Source organism: Dermacentor silvarum, chromosome 11 (assembly GCF_013339745.2).
Source record: "Dermacentor silvarum isolate Dsil-2018 chromosome 11, BIME_Dsil_1.4, whole genome shotgun sequence".
Lineage (NCBI taxonomy): Eukaryota > Metazoa > Arthropoda > Arachnida > Ixodida > Ixodidae > Dermacentor > Dermacentor silvarum.
Window position 1 is genome coordinate 86,046,626 of NC_051164.1, and position 14,732 is coordinate 86,061,357.

General features: G+C 46.9%; 1 protein-coding gene across 1 annotated transcript; it reads left to right on the plus strand.

Moving 5' to 3' along the window:
• Nucleotides 1–3,880: 3,880 nt before the first annotated feature.
• On the plus strand, nucleotides 3,881–11,777 carry LOC119433873 (Ig-like V-type domain-containing protein FAM187A). Its single transcript, XM_037701154.2, has 6 exons — nucleotides 3,881–4,009; nucleotides 6,200–6,355; nucleotides 8,374–8,529; nucleotides 9,618–9,802; nucleotides 10,898–11,053; nucleotides 11,666–11,777. The coding sequence occupies exons 1-6, from the start codon at nucleotides 3,881–3,883 to the stop codon at nucleotides 11,775–11,777; spliced, it is 894 nt and encodes a 297-aa protein (XP_037557082.2).
• Nucleotides 11,778–14,732: the final 2,955 nt, after the last annotated feature.

Genomic DNA, 14,732 nt, shown 5'->3' on the forward strand with positions numbered 1-14,732 from the left:
AGACAGACAGACAGACAGACAGACAGACAGACAGACAGACAGACAGACAGACAGACAGACAGACAGACAGACAGACAGACAGACAGACAGACAGACAGACAGACAGACAGACAGACAGACAGACAGACAGACAGACAGACAGACAGACAGACAGACAGACAGACAGACAGACAGACAGACAGACAGACAGACAGACAGACAAAGAACTTTATTAAATAGGTCCTGAGAAGCCCTGCCCTAGGGCAGAGCTGCGGGCCGCAGCTCTGCGCCGTGATCTGCTGCGACGCCTCTCCGCAGCAGATCACGTGGCGTGACGTCACACCTGCCACGCGCTATGGCGGCTCAAGGTCATTGCGACGCGATGAATCACCTTGCGAGACATGGCGTAGTACAGTTTTCGCTCTAAAACAAAATTTGCGGTGAGCAGGCCGAATGGTCTCGTTCTATTTGACAATTTCTCACCCGGAGGTGTTCGCATCGAAATCCCTGTTTTAGTACCTCTCCCCTCCGAAAAATCAAGAGAAATTTTACTTATCCTTTTGCCCAACCGGCCGCTGTGGGTATGCGCCATAAGTATAAAACAATTAAGGAGGATATGCTTTGTTTGGCTCGCCGTGCCAAACGCAACGGTGCAGCGGACGCTACTGCTGTTCAAGCTGTGCTCATTCTTTTCGTGATCACCACTCCGCAGTGCAACGCCTACGACTTTCTCGGAGCCGTCAAGAGCCTCTTCAAAGCGTGAGTCTCGCGATAGCCGCCAATAGGCGACAACTTCGCACAGTCGTACAATTTATTTATTTTTGTTTGTTTACCAATACGGTTGTAGGTCAAAAAGTGCAGTCTCAGTACACATTAAGACACCACATATGCAGAACTTCATCTATGAAGCAGAGACCACATGAAATTCAGAAGAAAGTTGCACGTACAAAACACACAACCGTAATGCAAACCACACGCGACTTGTTCACAAGTCAATGCATTTTATTGCGATAGCAATTATATATATGGACACTCCAAACGGATTTCTACCGTCACCTTATGGTTCCGTATAAAGTCCATGGGCGATAAAATTGGCTTCTGCTGTGCCAGCAACTGCGTTGTTGTACTTTGCGCGGCTGCGAGTGGTCGCGCGCACCGTATCTTGAAAGCGATCTGCACACAGATCGCATACCTTTGCATACAAGCGCAGCGCATACCTGTGTATGCACTGCGCCTTTCGCCGCTCAGTTTCCGTTGAAGCGATATACCGCACGAATCTTCGCTCGCTGCTGCAAACCGCGCTTGCTCACGCCAGCGTTTTGACAGCGGTTGTCGGCGGTCATCGAGTGTTATCTATGCATGTTTGCTTGTGCGCGCTGACACCATGCTTGTTAATTCAGTTAGTAAGCGAATGTGTCCAAGTTTATAAAGCCGATAAAACTACTATCCTTATACTCCGTATAGCCTTCTACCTATTTGCTATCGCAATTGATGCTTCGCTTTTCGGGCGAAACTGCGACTGTCTTCTTCCTTTCTTTTTGTCAAGCAGTTGACACTATCGCACCGGAGAAGCAGTTGAGGCAATTCATTTCATTTCGATCTTGACGCTTCTTGGAAAGAATGAATAAAAGCGTGCATCAATTCATGTTTGCCGAATGCGACTTGCATAACTGTGCCTCCATATTAAACTTCTACAGAGGCCAGCGGAGCCAAGTAAACTTTATTGCTAGCGCAAAAAAAACGAAATAAATAAAAAGAAAAATGGCGGTGCATCCATCTTTTAGAGATGACTGGCGACTTTAATGCTATTAGCAATCGATCTGACGTTTACTGCGTAATTTTTGATATTACGTTATATATACTGTTTACTGTGAAAGGCGGCGCATGCCCATTCACAAATACCCAATGACCTAAGTTGGCATTAGAGAGGTTTATGGAAGAGCAACACACACACACACAGACACAGTGCCACACTAGCTGCCACCTACCTATATAGCGACCCAAGTTGTGAAAGAGTGTCATTGAAGAGCGGCACATATACCCAGTGTTACGTAACCAGTGACCCAAATTGGTGCACGAGTTGGTTTTGAACCCGCGTCCCTCAGCACAGCAGCCAAATTTCATGCGTATGCGAGGGTTGGGAGCAATCCGAAACAGGATGGAATACAAAAGGGGTTTCGGCGGTCAAAAAATGAGGTCCGCCAAGACATTTGCGCATATCTAGGGAAATCTATAGCCACTTTCGCAACTTTATATGGCTGTCACAATCCGTTGCGCTCGTACAGGCGGGAGATCGAATGGTCCTGGGACGAGTACGAGCGCTGCATCCAGGAACGTTCAGATGACACGCCGCCCCGACGCCAATCCGTTCTCGTGCTACTGGGCTCGAAGGTGGAGCTACCATGCCCTGGCATATGGTAAGTGCTGCTCGGTATGTGCTATGTATGTACTATGTGCTGTCAGCTTCCTACTCATCAGCCTTGTGTGCTTGAAATAATAGTAATAAAAAAGACTTGTCCACCCAAGGGTAACACGAAGCTATGAAGGAAACCCGCTAAGAAAGAGAGCTTCGCAGTTGAAGGAAGATTCGTCCTGGTCCGGTGATCGATGGAACCCGTGACTAGCGCCTTTGCCGAGCGGTCGCTCTGTCATCTGAGCTAACCAGTAGGCTAGCAGAGCGAGGGCGAAATGGCAAAGCGGCACCCTCACTGCGCGATTTTCTAGCCTCGGGGAATTAGCTTAATTGGTAATGCGAGCGCCTTGGAAAGGCTTTGGTCCAGGGCTCGATCCCCGCACCAGCAGGCATCTTTCTTCAACCACGAAACTTTCCGAGAACCTTTCTAGCTTTGCGCTACTTTCGCATGGATAAGAGTATTTCCCTTAACGAAACATTTCCACCTCTCGGATTTCTGCAGAACCATCTTGCCGTCATAAGCCGGTGCCTCGTTCGTGCCCTTAATGCATCGCCAGCATTCGCGATGTTGTAGCATTTAGAAAAAAGATAGACATCCTGCTTTCTTAACAAAAGCTTCGTATTTAATAACTCATCTATTCTGTCCCTGTGTTTTACGTCGGTTTATATTGTATTGCGTAGGATGGATAACCGGTGGACCATTAGGGTTACAGAATGGATACCAAGGGAAGGAAAGCGCAGTCGAGGTCGGCAGAAAACTAGGTGGAGTAATGAAGTTAGGAAATTTGCAGGCGCAAGTTGGAATACGCTAGCACAAGACAGGGGTAATTGGAGATCGCAGGGAGAGGCCTTCGTCCTGCAGTGGACATAGAAATATAGGCTGATGATGATGGTTCGCCAGGTTGCTTGCTATGCTGCCACTAGCTGCGAAAAGTATCAAACCTGCTCCCAAGTGAACATATTCTGCGTTATGACGTCACAACACAATCACCTCCTGGAAACCGAAACTGGCTGTAGGAAAACTGTCATGTTAAATTAGTTTGCGCTCTACGAGGGTTGCCAAGACACATTTTAGAGGGCTTTAGAGGGCGCAAACCTTCATCGAAGGCGAAAAGAAAAAAAATGATGAGTCGAAGATATCACTTGAGTACTCCTTTAAACGGGTCAATAGATCGTTTAACAGCCTCACGAACGCACGATCGCGCCGTAATCATGACCACCGAAATTCTGCAGTATGCTGGCATTTTTGTAATTGGCAATTGCCACATAATGAACCTAAGGGAGAAGGCCCGGAACGAGTGTTTTCTTCGTTTTTTTTTTTTTTAACTTGCCGTTTCGGCCTCTGGAGCGGCGTAGCTTACCTGCGGGCGTGCGCGCAGCTTTCCTCCGGAGTCCGAGGCGCAGTCTCCGTGGCACCGCGTCGACCCGCTTTCCAAGTCTTCCATCGCACCCGTGGCCTTGGGCAAGGGGGAGACGCGCCGGCAGCTCATGGGCTACGGAGCCCTGGTTGTGACGGACGCGCTGCCTTCGGACACGGGCTTCTACCGGTGCATGTGGGCTGGCAGGGAGTACGCCACCTACCACCTCCAGGTGGTGGCCCGGGAACCGTACTCCATGGTACGATCGTCATCCCAAGTGCGATCGTAATCACCTTCCGCTTTAAATTGAAACTGCAGAAAATCAGTTTGACTGGTGAAGTGTTCTTTCAAAACCATATTTTCATTGATTTCGCGATAAGAGGTTGATTACGAAGGAGAAAATGAGGGTAAACGTGCCAGTTTTGCGAATTTTGCTCCAAAACCTCAGCGCTGGTACGTCTGTTCGGCGTTACTTTTCCATGTTTTCCAATAAAGTACTTTTCCAGTAAAAGTTCTCGGAAGTGGCCAAATTCAGTCGTTGACTCTTTTCTGAATGCGATGTAGTCCATCAATAAAATTAGCTTGGTCCGAGCACAGGCCGCCAGAATCCAATGCGTCAGGGCATACTAGCGCGAGAGCTCCTGCTATCAACGTCTATAGTATGCGGCGTCGCCACCTATACGTCTTCCCTTTCTTTTCTTCCTTTCTAGATTACCAAAAAGCCTGTAAGTGGCCTGTAGAATTGTTGCATATAGTTAACCGCTCGCAGTATGTAAGCCCACCGCAGATGGAGAGAATCCGCTGCAGACCCGAGGGCAGAACATTTGGGGTAAATCACAGGGTCTTCGGGTACTGAACCATAAGCAATCGTCAGGACTATGAAGACTACAGTTGCACTTGAGAGACGACGCGTATTCGAAGAACTCCGGAGCATTTTTACCAGACATATGGTTAGCTTACGAACAAGAGGAGGGAGGGTTTGTCTTAAGTTACTCGCGCAGTTAAGAACATTAGCACATTTTGTGGCATGCTTGTGCGTGTGGCGCGAGGAGTAGTGCTGACCAGAGGCCACCTTGCTTGAAGTGTTTCTTGCATGAATTTCTTTTGTACTCATGACTGTCTTTATATGTACCTTCTGGTATTAGGACACGAAATATTTCCGGCAGAATCCATCTCACGATGAACGTCGACATTAGTGCGATCACCATTGAAGCAATGCAGCGACAAACAGTACTGCTACCGGCGCGTGTGGAAATATATATTCAGACAATCTTGTCTGAATATACGAGTACATGACATGGGTTCGATTCCACCCAGCACCGGATAAATTTTAAATGACGTTTTTGTAATTCAAGAGCAGCACCTATCCAATGGCACGAACCCAGTAACCCAGGTTGGCGCCAAAGATGTTCATTGAGGTTAGATGCTACTTGAGGCTCGAGCCGGTTACCTAAGGACAAAAACATACCGGAGCAAATATTCAGAACTAGATGAGGCATATGTATGCTGCATCAAAAATCCAGAGACCACTCAGCACATCCTAGTGGAATGCGAAGGGATTCACCCAATGAGACCCGCAAGAAACGTACACTTTCCATAAGCACTTGGGTTTAAAGTGGACGGAAGCATCAACCGGTCAGCAGTCGAGATAAGCAAGAGACGTTTAGAGTATTGGTGGAAAAAGAGCAGGGAAGAGATATTGATACGACCGGATATGTTACAGGCATGCGTAGCGGTACAAGGTAGATAGAGAAGTTTCGAAAAAAAAAAAAAGGTTAAGGAGATTTGTAGAAAAATGGTAGAATGAAAAACATGTATAGCTTACCCGATTAAATTAAGCAGGCTAAGTGACTATTTGTCACCGCCCCGTTTCGAAGGGGATGCCAATAAAGCATCATCATCATCACCGAGGGTTGACACATACACGTGTCACATACCCACAGTGACCCAAGTTGATCTGGCGGTTGGTTTCGAACCGGGTCTCCTCAGCGCATCAGCCCAATGCTGTAGCCATGCACTACGTCCAGTGACCCAAGTTAGCGGGAAAAGTTTGGAGACACAACAAGTACAAGTAATTTCCCCTATGCTGTCCTTGGTGCCTTTGTTAGTTGGCTTCTTATGATAAGACAGACAGGCAGACACCGGGAAGTGTGTAAAGTATCTTAGGAATGTTGATCGCATTAAGAAAAACGATTGCTACAAAATGCTATAGGGTCGCCCTCTTTCAAAGTTCACAACTTTCAAAATTCTATAAAGATAACACTGCAATAACTAGATGCACGTTTCATCGACAATGCTGTCACTGATACGATATGGTCCAAGGTCCTCTCAAGCCTAAATGAGTGGTTTTTGCCGATAGGTCACCATGATATCGCGTTCAATGCGCATTAGAAAGGAAGGTAATAAGATGCTCTCACACGTGATCTCCACAAATGTTTCTCGTCGCAAGGTTTGGGAGAACGCGCACAACAGCACCGAGGAGCGAGCCGACGTCGCCGGTTTTCCGCTGGTCACGTGGCTCGAGTGGTCCGAGTGGAGCGGCTGCGACCGCTGCGGCTCAGTCGGCAGGCGCCGCCGAGCCGGCATCTGCACCGTCGGATACAAGGCGAGATTCATGCTTTGCTGTGCTGCCTCATGCTTCCATGCCTCTCTGTTCGAGCCAATTTACCTGTGTTTATACACCGATAACAGCCGTCCAAGATCTCTGTTAAAGACAGCTTGCCTGTGTTGTCGCAGCATTAAGGTAGGACCGACAGCATTCTACGATATCTCCCCGTAGCGGGTATAGCTGTTTGAGCAGATATGTTATCGTCAACTCGCCTGTGTTTCTTTGTATAGCGATAGCCATAAACGTATAACTCTCTGGCGATAGCCACACATCGCTGTAGAGAGCTATCGCTGTAAAACAGTTCTGTTAGAGCCACCTAGCATGCGTTCTCTGCCAAGAGAACCGTAGAACCAATAGATTCATATACATGCGATAGCGATAGCCGGAAACCGATAGCTCTCTTACGATAGCTGCACATCGCCTGTAGAGGGCTATCGCTGTAAAACAGTTCTGTTAGAGCCACCTAGCATGCCTTTCTCTCTGCCTTGATAACCGTACAACCGATAGTTCTCTGTACATGCGATATATTGAGAAAGAGTAGCAGTTTAGGTGATGATGTAGGGCAATTTGTAGGACGATCTCGGCCATGACGTTGCCGGCATCGTGCGTGCCCCCCTAGTGCGACGAACTGGAAATACGTAAAGCGAGAGAAAGAGCACGTTGTCGCGTCGCGGAGCCTGCGGTTGACGCTTACTGCCGTAAATGGCCACAGATCGAACGTATTGAGATAACAGAAGATTCACACACCCTTACGTTGTTGAGCGTGCCTGTTGCACTTTACGAACTTGAAGCCGACAGGCAAGCGAGCGGGAAATTTTAAATTGCAGGGTTTAACGACCTGAATCTGCAAAGTGAGTTATGAGGGACGCGACAGCAGAAGGTTCCTGATTACTTTAGACTACCTGGAGCACGTTATCGTGCTAAGCACACGAGCGTTCTTGCATTTCTCCCCCGTCTAAGTGCGGTCGCCGCTGCCGGGTATCGAACCCGCGTCCTCCGCAGAGCAATGCCACAGCCACTGAGCCACCGCGCCGGGTGCAGGAGCGAGAAAGCATTGGGTTAATATAGACGAGCTCCATAAAACGAGATAAGAATTTACAGTCAGGATGGTTTGTATTATAGTACCCCTCAGCATCAGCACACTTTCTTTTAGCTGGGAGATGTATTTTCTGTAAGAAATGCGTATGAAAACGAAAAGCAGTCGTCATCTAAGGCATAAACGTGAAGCATAAAATGAAGAGAGCGCATGCCAGGAAATTGTCCAGCAAGACACTACCGCGTTGCACGAGACGCAAGGCGCAAAATTTTCCGCGACAGAATTATTCTATTGGGGATGAGTGTTGGCGAGACGTTCGTACTGAGCTCCAGTCAACCCGAATAATCCAGGAGCACGTTGAAGATCTCTATTTTAAAAGCAGGTCACCATCGTAGCAAAACCAGCGTTAAAAAAAGGGAAAAGAAATAAAAGATCAGCACGTTGACTCTAGCTTTTCTGCAATCACACCCTTGCTGCGGCAGAGCCAGCTTCGAAGGGTAAGATTATATCAACGCGAGTTTGTAGCTGCGCTCAGTCGCATATCGCGTCGTATTTTACGTCGCGTGAGCGTAGGGGTGTCAAAAGAGCGCCCTCTGTATCTCTCGCTTACGTAGTTTTTCGTCCTCTGCGTTGTTGGTTTGCGATATTAATATCATACGTGTTTTCGACAGCTTCACATCGATACAACAAACCACGAATGCAATCGGGACAATACTACTGGTGCATATTTATGGTCACCGCACATGCAAGGACCACCATTGTCGAAGCTTGGATAAGCCATACTTGCAGAGAAGCGGCCAACCGAACTAAACTCATGCGAAGTAAGATGCTACCATAAGAGGATGCCACATGCTAGGAGTTAGGCTCGAGCACTGTATTAGTTCTTAGGGCTCCAGCCAGCAGTCACATACGATATGTGACAAAAGAAGGCCATGTAGCTATTTACATTAGTCTAACACGTTTTTGTTGTTTCTTTCAGGGTGTCAACAGGACGCTACCCAAGGAAGCAGCAATAATGACGCTTCTCCTGAACCTTTTCCCGGAAGGCCTCCCCTGTCGGTCTGCACTGATACCGGATGTCATCTCGTCGGTGCTCAAGGACCACTGGAGCGTGCACATGATTGGCCTGTGCAGTGTACGTGTCATAAAGGGACAATATTATATTTCCAAGATGACCAGGTGGCGTCGCTGAACATTTTTGACAGGAAACCACGCAAATTCAAGCGACTTGCACGACTAGCTTCCGCAGAGCGTATGACATAATGAACTATCGACGAAAAAAAAAAAAAAGTTTACGGACCACGGGATCTCAGAAAACGCTAAATATCCGAGCAGCCTTTAAAAGTAGCCAGTAAAACCGTACATCATAACGTTGTTCGCATACACCAGTAGAGGCTGGAAATGGGAATACCACAGGCTGCGTTTTGAGGCTGCGGAGATATTCAGCCTTTTGTCAGATCCCTTGGTCTGTAAACTTTTTTGGTCGATAGTACGTTACAATTAACGTTCAGGAATTAGCATCACTGTCAGATTGTTCTACGATCTTTCGCGGTGGGTCGAGATATGACGTCCTGCAGCTGAGAACGAGGTCACGGGTTCGATTTCCGCCCGCAGCGGCCGCATTGCGACGGAGGCAAAATGCAAAAACATGCTCGCGACCTCTTCTCTCTGTATCTGTCGCAGGGCACTGCTGCCTGCTATAATTCACCAGACAGCTCATACCTACATTTTGCTCGGACTGCGAGATGGCCAGTTGATTGGCCCTACCCACGCTTGAGGAGAGGGGTTAAAATAGAGAGAAAGTATAGACGGGAGTTAAAATTATTTACGTGCACTATGGACCAGGCGAAGCGTGTATGTAGCGAAGAACTCAAGTCCGTCGTCTTCAGGTTACTACAGTAGTGCTCGGATGGCCTCCCAGCCTGATAAGGGGTGATGCTATATAAGTTCAGGATTCTGCAAAACCAGCGCTTAGACGAAACACACGAAAAAGAAGAAAAAAAAAGAAAAAAAAAGAACACTCACATTGCACTAAACTATGTGCTACACCAACCGGCCCAAGTTTCTGAATCACTGAAGGTGATGTCAAGCTCCAAGGACCTCTCAGCTTCGGTAGAAGCTAGGCCGGTCGTTCGCTCTACTGCAAAACATTTTGCTTACTTATCCGTAAAGGCATCGTGGTGAAGGTGAACGGGAAAGGGAAGATGAACTCTTAAACCGCAGGAGCCCTGCGTTCGGGGCAAGGGCGTCGTGGTGGTGACTGACTCGTCGGGTCTCGTTGAGGAGGTGGTAGACAACAGCCGCGGCATCTTCTCTCTGCGCCAGAAGATTCTCGAGTTGCCCAAGAGAGTGCGGCGCCGAACGGTCAGCCGGGTGCGCGGCAGCGAGGTTCTCCTTTCCTGCTCGAGGCGAGTAGAGCCTATGCTGTATACCTATACAGTTGTAAATCGATATAACGAACACGGATATAACGCATTATCGGATATAACGAAGTTAATATAAAGCTATCATCAATATGTCTTTGAGGGCCTTTAGGGGTATTTTGAATAAATAAGCCAGTGTTAGCGAATGTGTGCCTATAACGAATATCCGATATAACGAATATAGTTTTGTGTCAGATGTGACTTCGTTATAACGAGGTCGGTGTAATAACGAGATTTAGTTATAACACCGAACGGCTCGAGATGACGTCCACTGCGGCGGCGATAAACGGTGCTGGCTCGGAATTCATTGTTGGGATGCCAGGAACTAGTGCGTGACTAAGGCCGCGTGACTCTGGGCGAAGAGGGATGTCGTGGCGATTATCGCGAGTTCGCCTGAAGATCACCATGGGAGCGCAATCTCCATCCATTGCTCTCGCACACCTACCAACCCGTCAACATCAAAATTAGTAAAAATCCCGTGGACATGACACAGAAAACGAAGGGGGGGGGGGGGGGGGGGGTGATAGCACTCATTTTTCTAAAGCTTGCCCCGAGGACAAGCCTTTAGTGATATACATACGCGCGTTATTCACGACGATTTAAATTTATGCACAGGGCACAATCACGCAGCAGTATAATTGAATCAGCAGAGAGTGAGAAGCAACACGCTGTTTTTTAGATCATTAAGACTTCTCAGCGACTTTGTTGTCGACGATTTCGCCTGCTTCAAGAACTTACCCGAATAAACTTGCTCGACGACTGCGAGAACTCGATGACATGCATTATGGTGCATTATGCATTATGACATGATTCATATAAGCTTGTATGTTTACTGCGATAGATTTACGGCGCTTAGCGCGATTGTGGTGCTACCACTTCCCGCTGCAGTGCGCGTCCGCGTGCCCCTTTTCAATCAGAAGCGCGCAACTATTCTAGAGCATGGTTGACTGGAAGCGCGAACACACACACAACGAAGAAGCCCGGTTATCCACTCTCCTGCAATTCTAGAGCATAAGAGCAAACATATACGCACTCAGTCGACGCACCCGAGTTCACGTGAAAAACGGCGCATGCATGCAGGCAGCGGTTTGACAGTAAGTTCTACCAGTGGCGCAACGGCTCCGTGCTGCTCAACCCCATGGTCGTATCCCAGCTGTCCGATGGCCGCGTCAAGATAGACCTCGCCAACAACCTGCACATACTCCGTGCGGAGTTCTGGGACACGGGAATCTACAAGTACGGGCACGCGCCTTGGCAGCGAATGACACGCACAGCCATTTCTATAAACTTAATTTAGCTATGCTATAGTACATCAGGCTTCTGCAATAGCAAAACGGCCGCACTTACCATAAACGAGGAAAAGACGCAAATACGAAAGTGGCGACACCATCTTCAGGTTCCGGCACTACGAGCAGGCTTTCGTGACATCATGGATTTTGACCCACGCCGCTTTGGAACGGGAATGGAATTTGAGTCTACGGTTTATCTGGAATGCAATGTTATCAATTTATCGATAATCAGTTAGCAACCCGAGATGACCCCGTCAAAATTCATGACGTCACGGCGGCCTAGTGCGAGACATTCGAGGTGGCGTCAACCTGCCTTTTCTGTCCATATTTTTTCTTTTTCTTTTGTTCACTAACCTTCGATCACGGTGAGGCTGAGCTTTTTGATGTTCCAGAAATGCAACTTATCAATCCAGTTGGAAGTTGGAATTACTCCTCATGTTTCGAGTCCCTCTCCTGATATTTCGAGGTGGGGGGGGGGGGGGGGGGTGATTCTGCTGATGTTGAATTGAGCATAACACAGCAAATCTAAGCATACCTTTGCCCTTTTCTTTCACCACAGCTGCTATGACGGCACATCTCTAGTCGCAACGGTCAAGCTGAAAATCACAAGACCAAGCATGATCGCCAGGCTTCACGTAGTTCGCTTCATACTTCAACGTTGCCGCTCTTAGCGGTGTCATAGCACTAGTAATGCTTTCCATTGTTCGAGGCTCCAAGTCATGAAACTTTTTTTTCTCTTATTTCTGTTGAGTATAGTGGAGGCTCCTGCGGAGATTTACAGGTGGCAATTCTTGTTTGTTATTGCGTTGGTCTAAAAAAAAAAGAAAGAAAAGGTTGGTGTGCCACGTACGGGTGTTTGTTGCTCCTCGCTCGGCCCCTCCTTCTCCTGGGAGGGTATTCTGTAAGTGTCCACCTGGTGGACATGCCCATTTTGTCTGCTGCTGAAGTTCTAATTGGCTAGGCTGAGTACAGGCACCCCCAGCCAATTAGCACTATTGCAGCTATTGCGACTATTCGCTGCCCACAAATACAGCCTTAGAAGCCTCAAAATGTTTAACATAACCTGCACCAGATACAGCAACTCAGCTGACCAAAAATTTTAAAAAGATAACAGTGACTATCTAAATTCTGGAGCGAAACCAAAAGAGAAAACAGTTTTCCATTCAGGTTGGCCACCTTTATCCATGCATTATCTGTACTAGTAGCAAGCTGAAGGGCTCTTTGCATTTCCAAGATATATTCTCCGCTCTCCCTCAATAAAGCTTCACTTCCCACAGATTCCAGCATTGATGTTGAATCTGCTTGATTTTCTTTTTATTGATATGAGTAAATAAACATATTTTGGCACTGAAATATGGTGCTGGCTACTCCTTTTCACATGCCTTACATGCATCACATATAATCACATCCTTCTGTCATTACGTGCAGCCTCAAGAACAAACAGGCATAATCTTTCAGTGCAGCTTAGCAGTAGCATCGAGGTATTATAGAAAATAAATTTGTGCTGTTCTGTAATTATTCATTTATGCAAATTAACTAGTTCAAGCCGGTTTGAACTTTTTAGTCAAGCAAAACCGGAATGAAGGAAGTTTCAGTTCAACACTCTGCAGCCACCATCCTTGTGGGTGTGCTCACCCGCACACCCACAAAAGATGGCACATGGGGCGCGAAAAGTCTTATCGTATTTGGACTTTATACGGAACATCATGGTGATGACGACAATGGCAAAATTTTGCCTGGAGTGTCATTTGCTAAACATAGTAAATAAAAAGAAATAAAAAAAAAAGACGGCGACAAAGCATGTCTACGAACAAATGGGTCCGCTGCTGCCACTGCGCCACCTTGCACGCAAGCTTTGTGAAGAAGAAGTCAACCTTGGAATATCACTGCTCACAACTTTGTTGCAATTTGTTTTCACTACAATTGTTTCATTACAAATCGTGCGTCTCTCTCTCACTTATATACACACACATGCACCCAAGCACACGCACGGCCACATACACGAGAAGTACCCAATGCTTTTTCTTATGCAGAACTTAAAGAAATACAACTTACGAGTTTGCGTTTTGTGGTAAGCAAAGCCACTTGGAGATGCTATTTCTAAAACTTTCTACTAACTGAAACACCAATGCAATTCTAGGAGAATTTTGCAGAACTTTAAAACAGTGGAATCCGGATATATTGAACTCAGATATAGCGAATTATTGTGTATATCGAACAGCTGTAAAATCCCCTTGAAAATCCCATGCAAATGTATAGGGCTGGTGCGCGGGTATATAGAATGCCCTTTCACCAGCACATTCGATTTATCGAACGCGGCGCCACGCCGAAGACCTCAAAGTGCACTTCCCTGTGCACTTTGAGGTGTTCTGGCACATGGAGGTGGAGAAGAGAATGTGCAGTCAGTTGAGCCCCGTCGAGCTGTTGGGTTTAGCCCGCGTGCTACCACGAACGTCAACATTTCTTCTTTCCGATTTTCGTGGCATCGTCGTGTGGGTTGAGTGCCTATTTGGTGAGTTCATTTTCTGTAAGCGATGGCCGCTGCAAGTATAAAGAAAAGAATCAACTTGGACTTTGCAATGAAGTTGAAAGTGACCTAGCAGTTTTTTTGCAGGTAAATAAAGTGTGCTTTCTTTTTTTCTGTGTTACGTGCAGTAATGTAGCGGTCTTCGGATGTACTAATTGGTAAGCCGCCATTTGCCTCAAGGCCTATTATTTTAAATATTGAATTACCTAAATATCGAACTTTCTTGGGATCCCCTTCAAATTCGATATATCGGGTTCGACTATCTCGAATGTGCCGCTCTGCTTCAACTTCACAATTTGAACATGCATCCTAAACTGAACAATGAAAAGTGTAATTGGCACATATTAGACAATTTTTCAAACAAATGTTGAAAATATGCTTGCTCCCAACGTTTTGCTTAGCCACATAGCCCACCTGCGAAAAGTGCAGGGGCCTAAATATAAGACACTCTTTTTAAGTGTTTTGCATTAGGAAAACCACCCAGTGTACATATACATTTAAGAAAAGGGAGGGAGCAGATGCATAAGAGAGATGGCAAAATTTTCCAAGCCATTTCAACTGTGGTCCCAACCGAAGATCGCGCCAACATTCAAAGCATGCATGACCGGCTGCAAAAGCAGAATTGCTTCCAATGTATAAAATTTCCAGTGTCAAAGTTAGGGCTTGACACCAGCAAACACACGAAGTCCCTTGGCATTTGCACAGAAGTAACTGAATTCTCGGGTTTCATGTGCTATAATCACAATGAGGCATGCCGTAGTGGGGGACTCCGCGTTAATTTTGACCACATGATCTTTAACATGCACCTAAATCTAAGTACACAAGCGTTTTTGAATTTTGCCCCCATCGAAATGTGGCCGCGCTCGTGACCATAAGCTCAGTAGTGCAACACCATATCCACTAAGCTACCGCGATGGATATTGCACAGCATGCCAACAATATGTGGAAGCTGAAGTAAAAAAATTTCAGGGATGCTGTCAGTGACCTCTCTTGATGTCAAGCACAGATGCCACCTATTCCGTGCTGCCATGACAACCTGTAGTGCCTCCATCTGGCTCTACCCTCTCACACCTTCCTTCTCTATCTTTCACCGACAGAT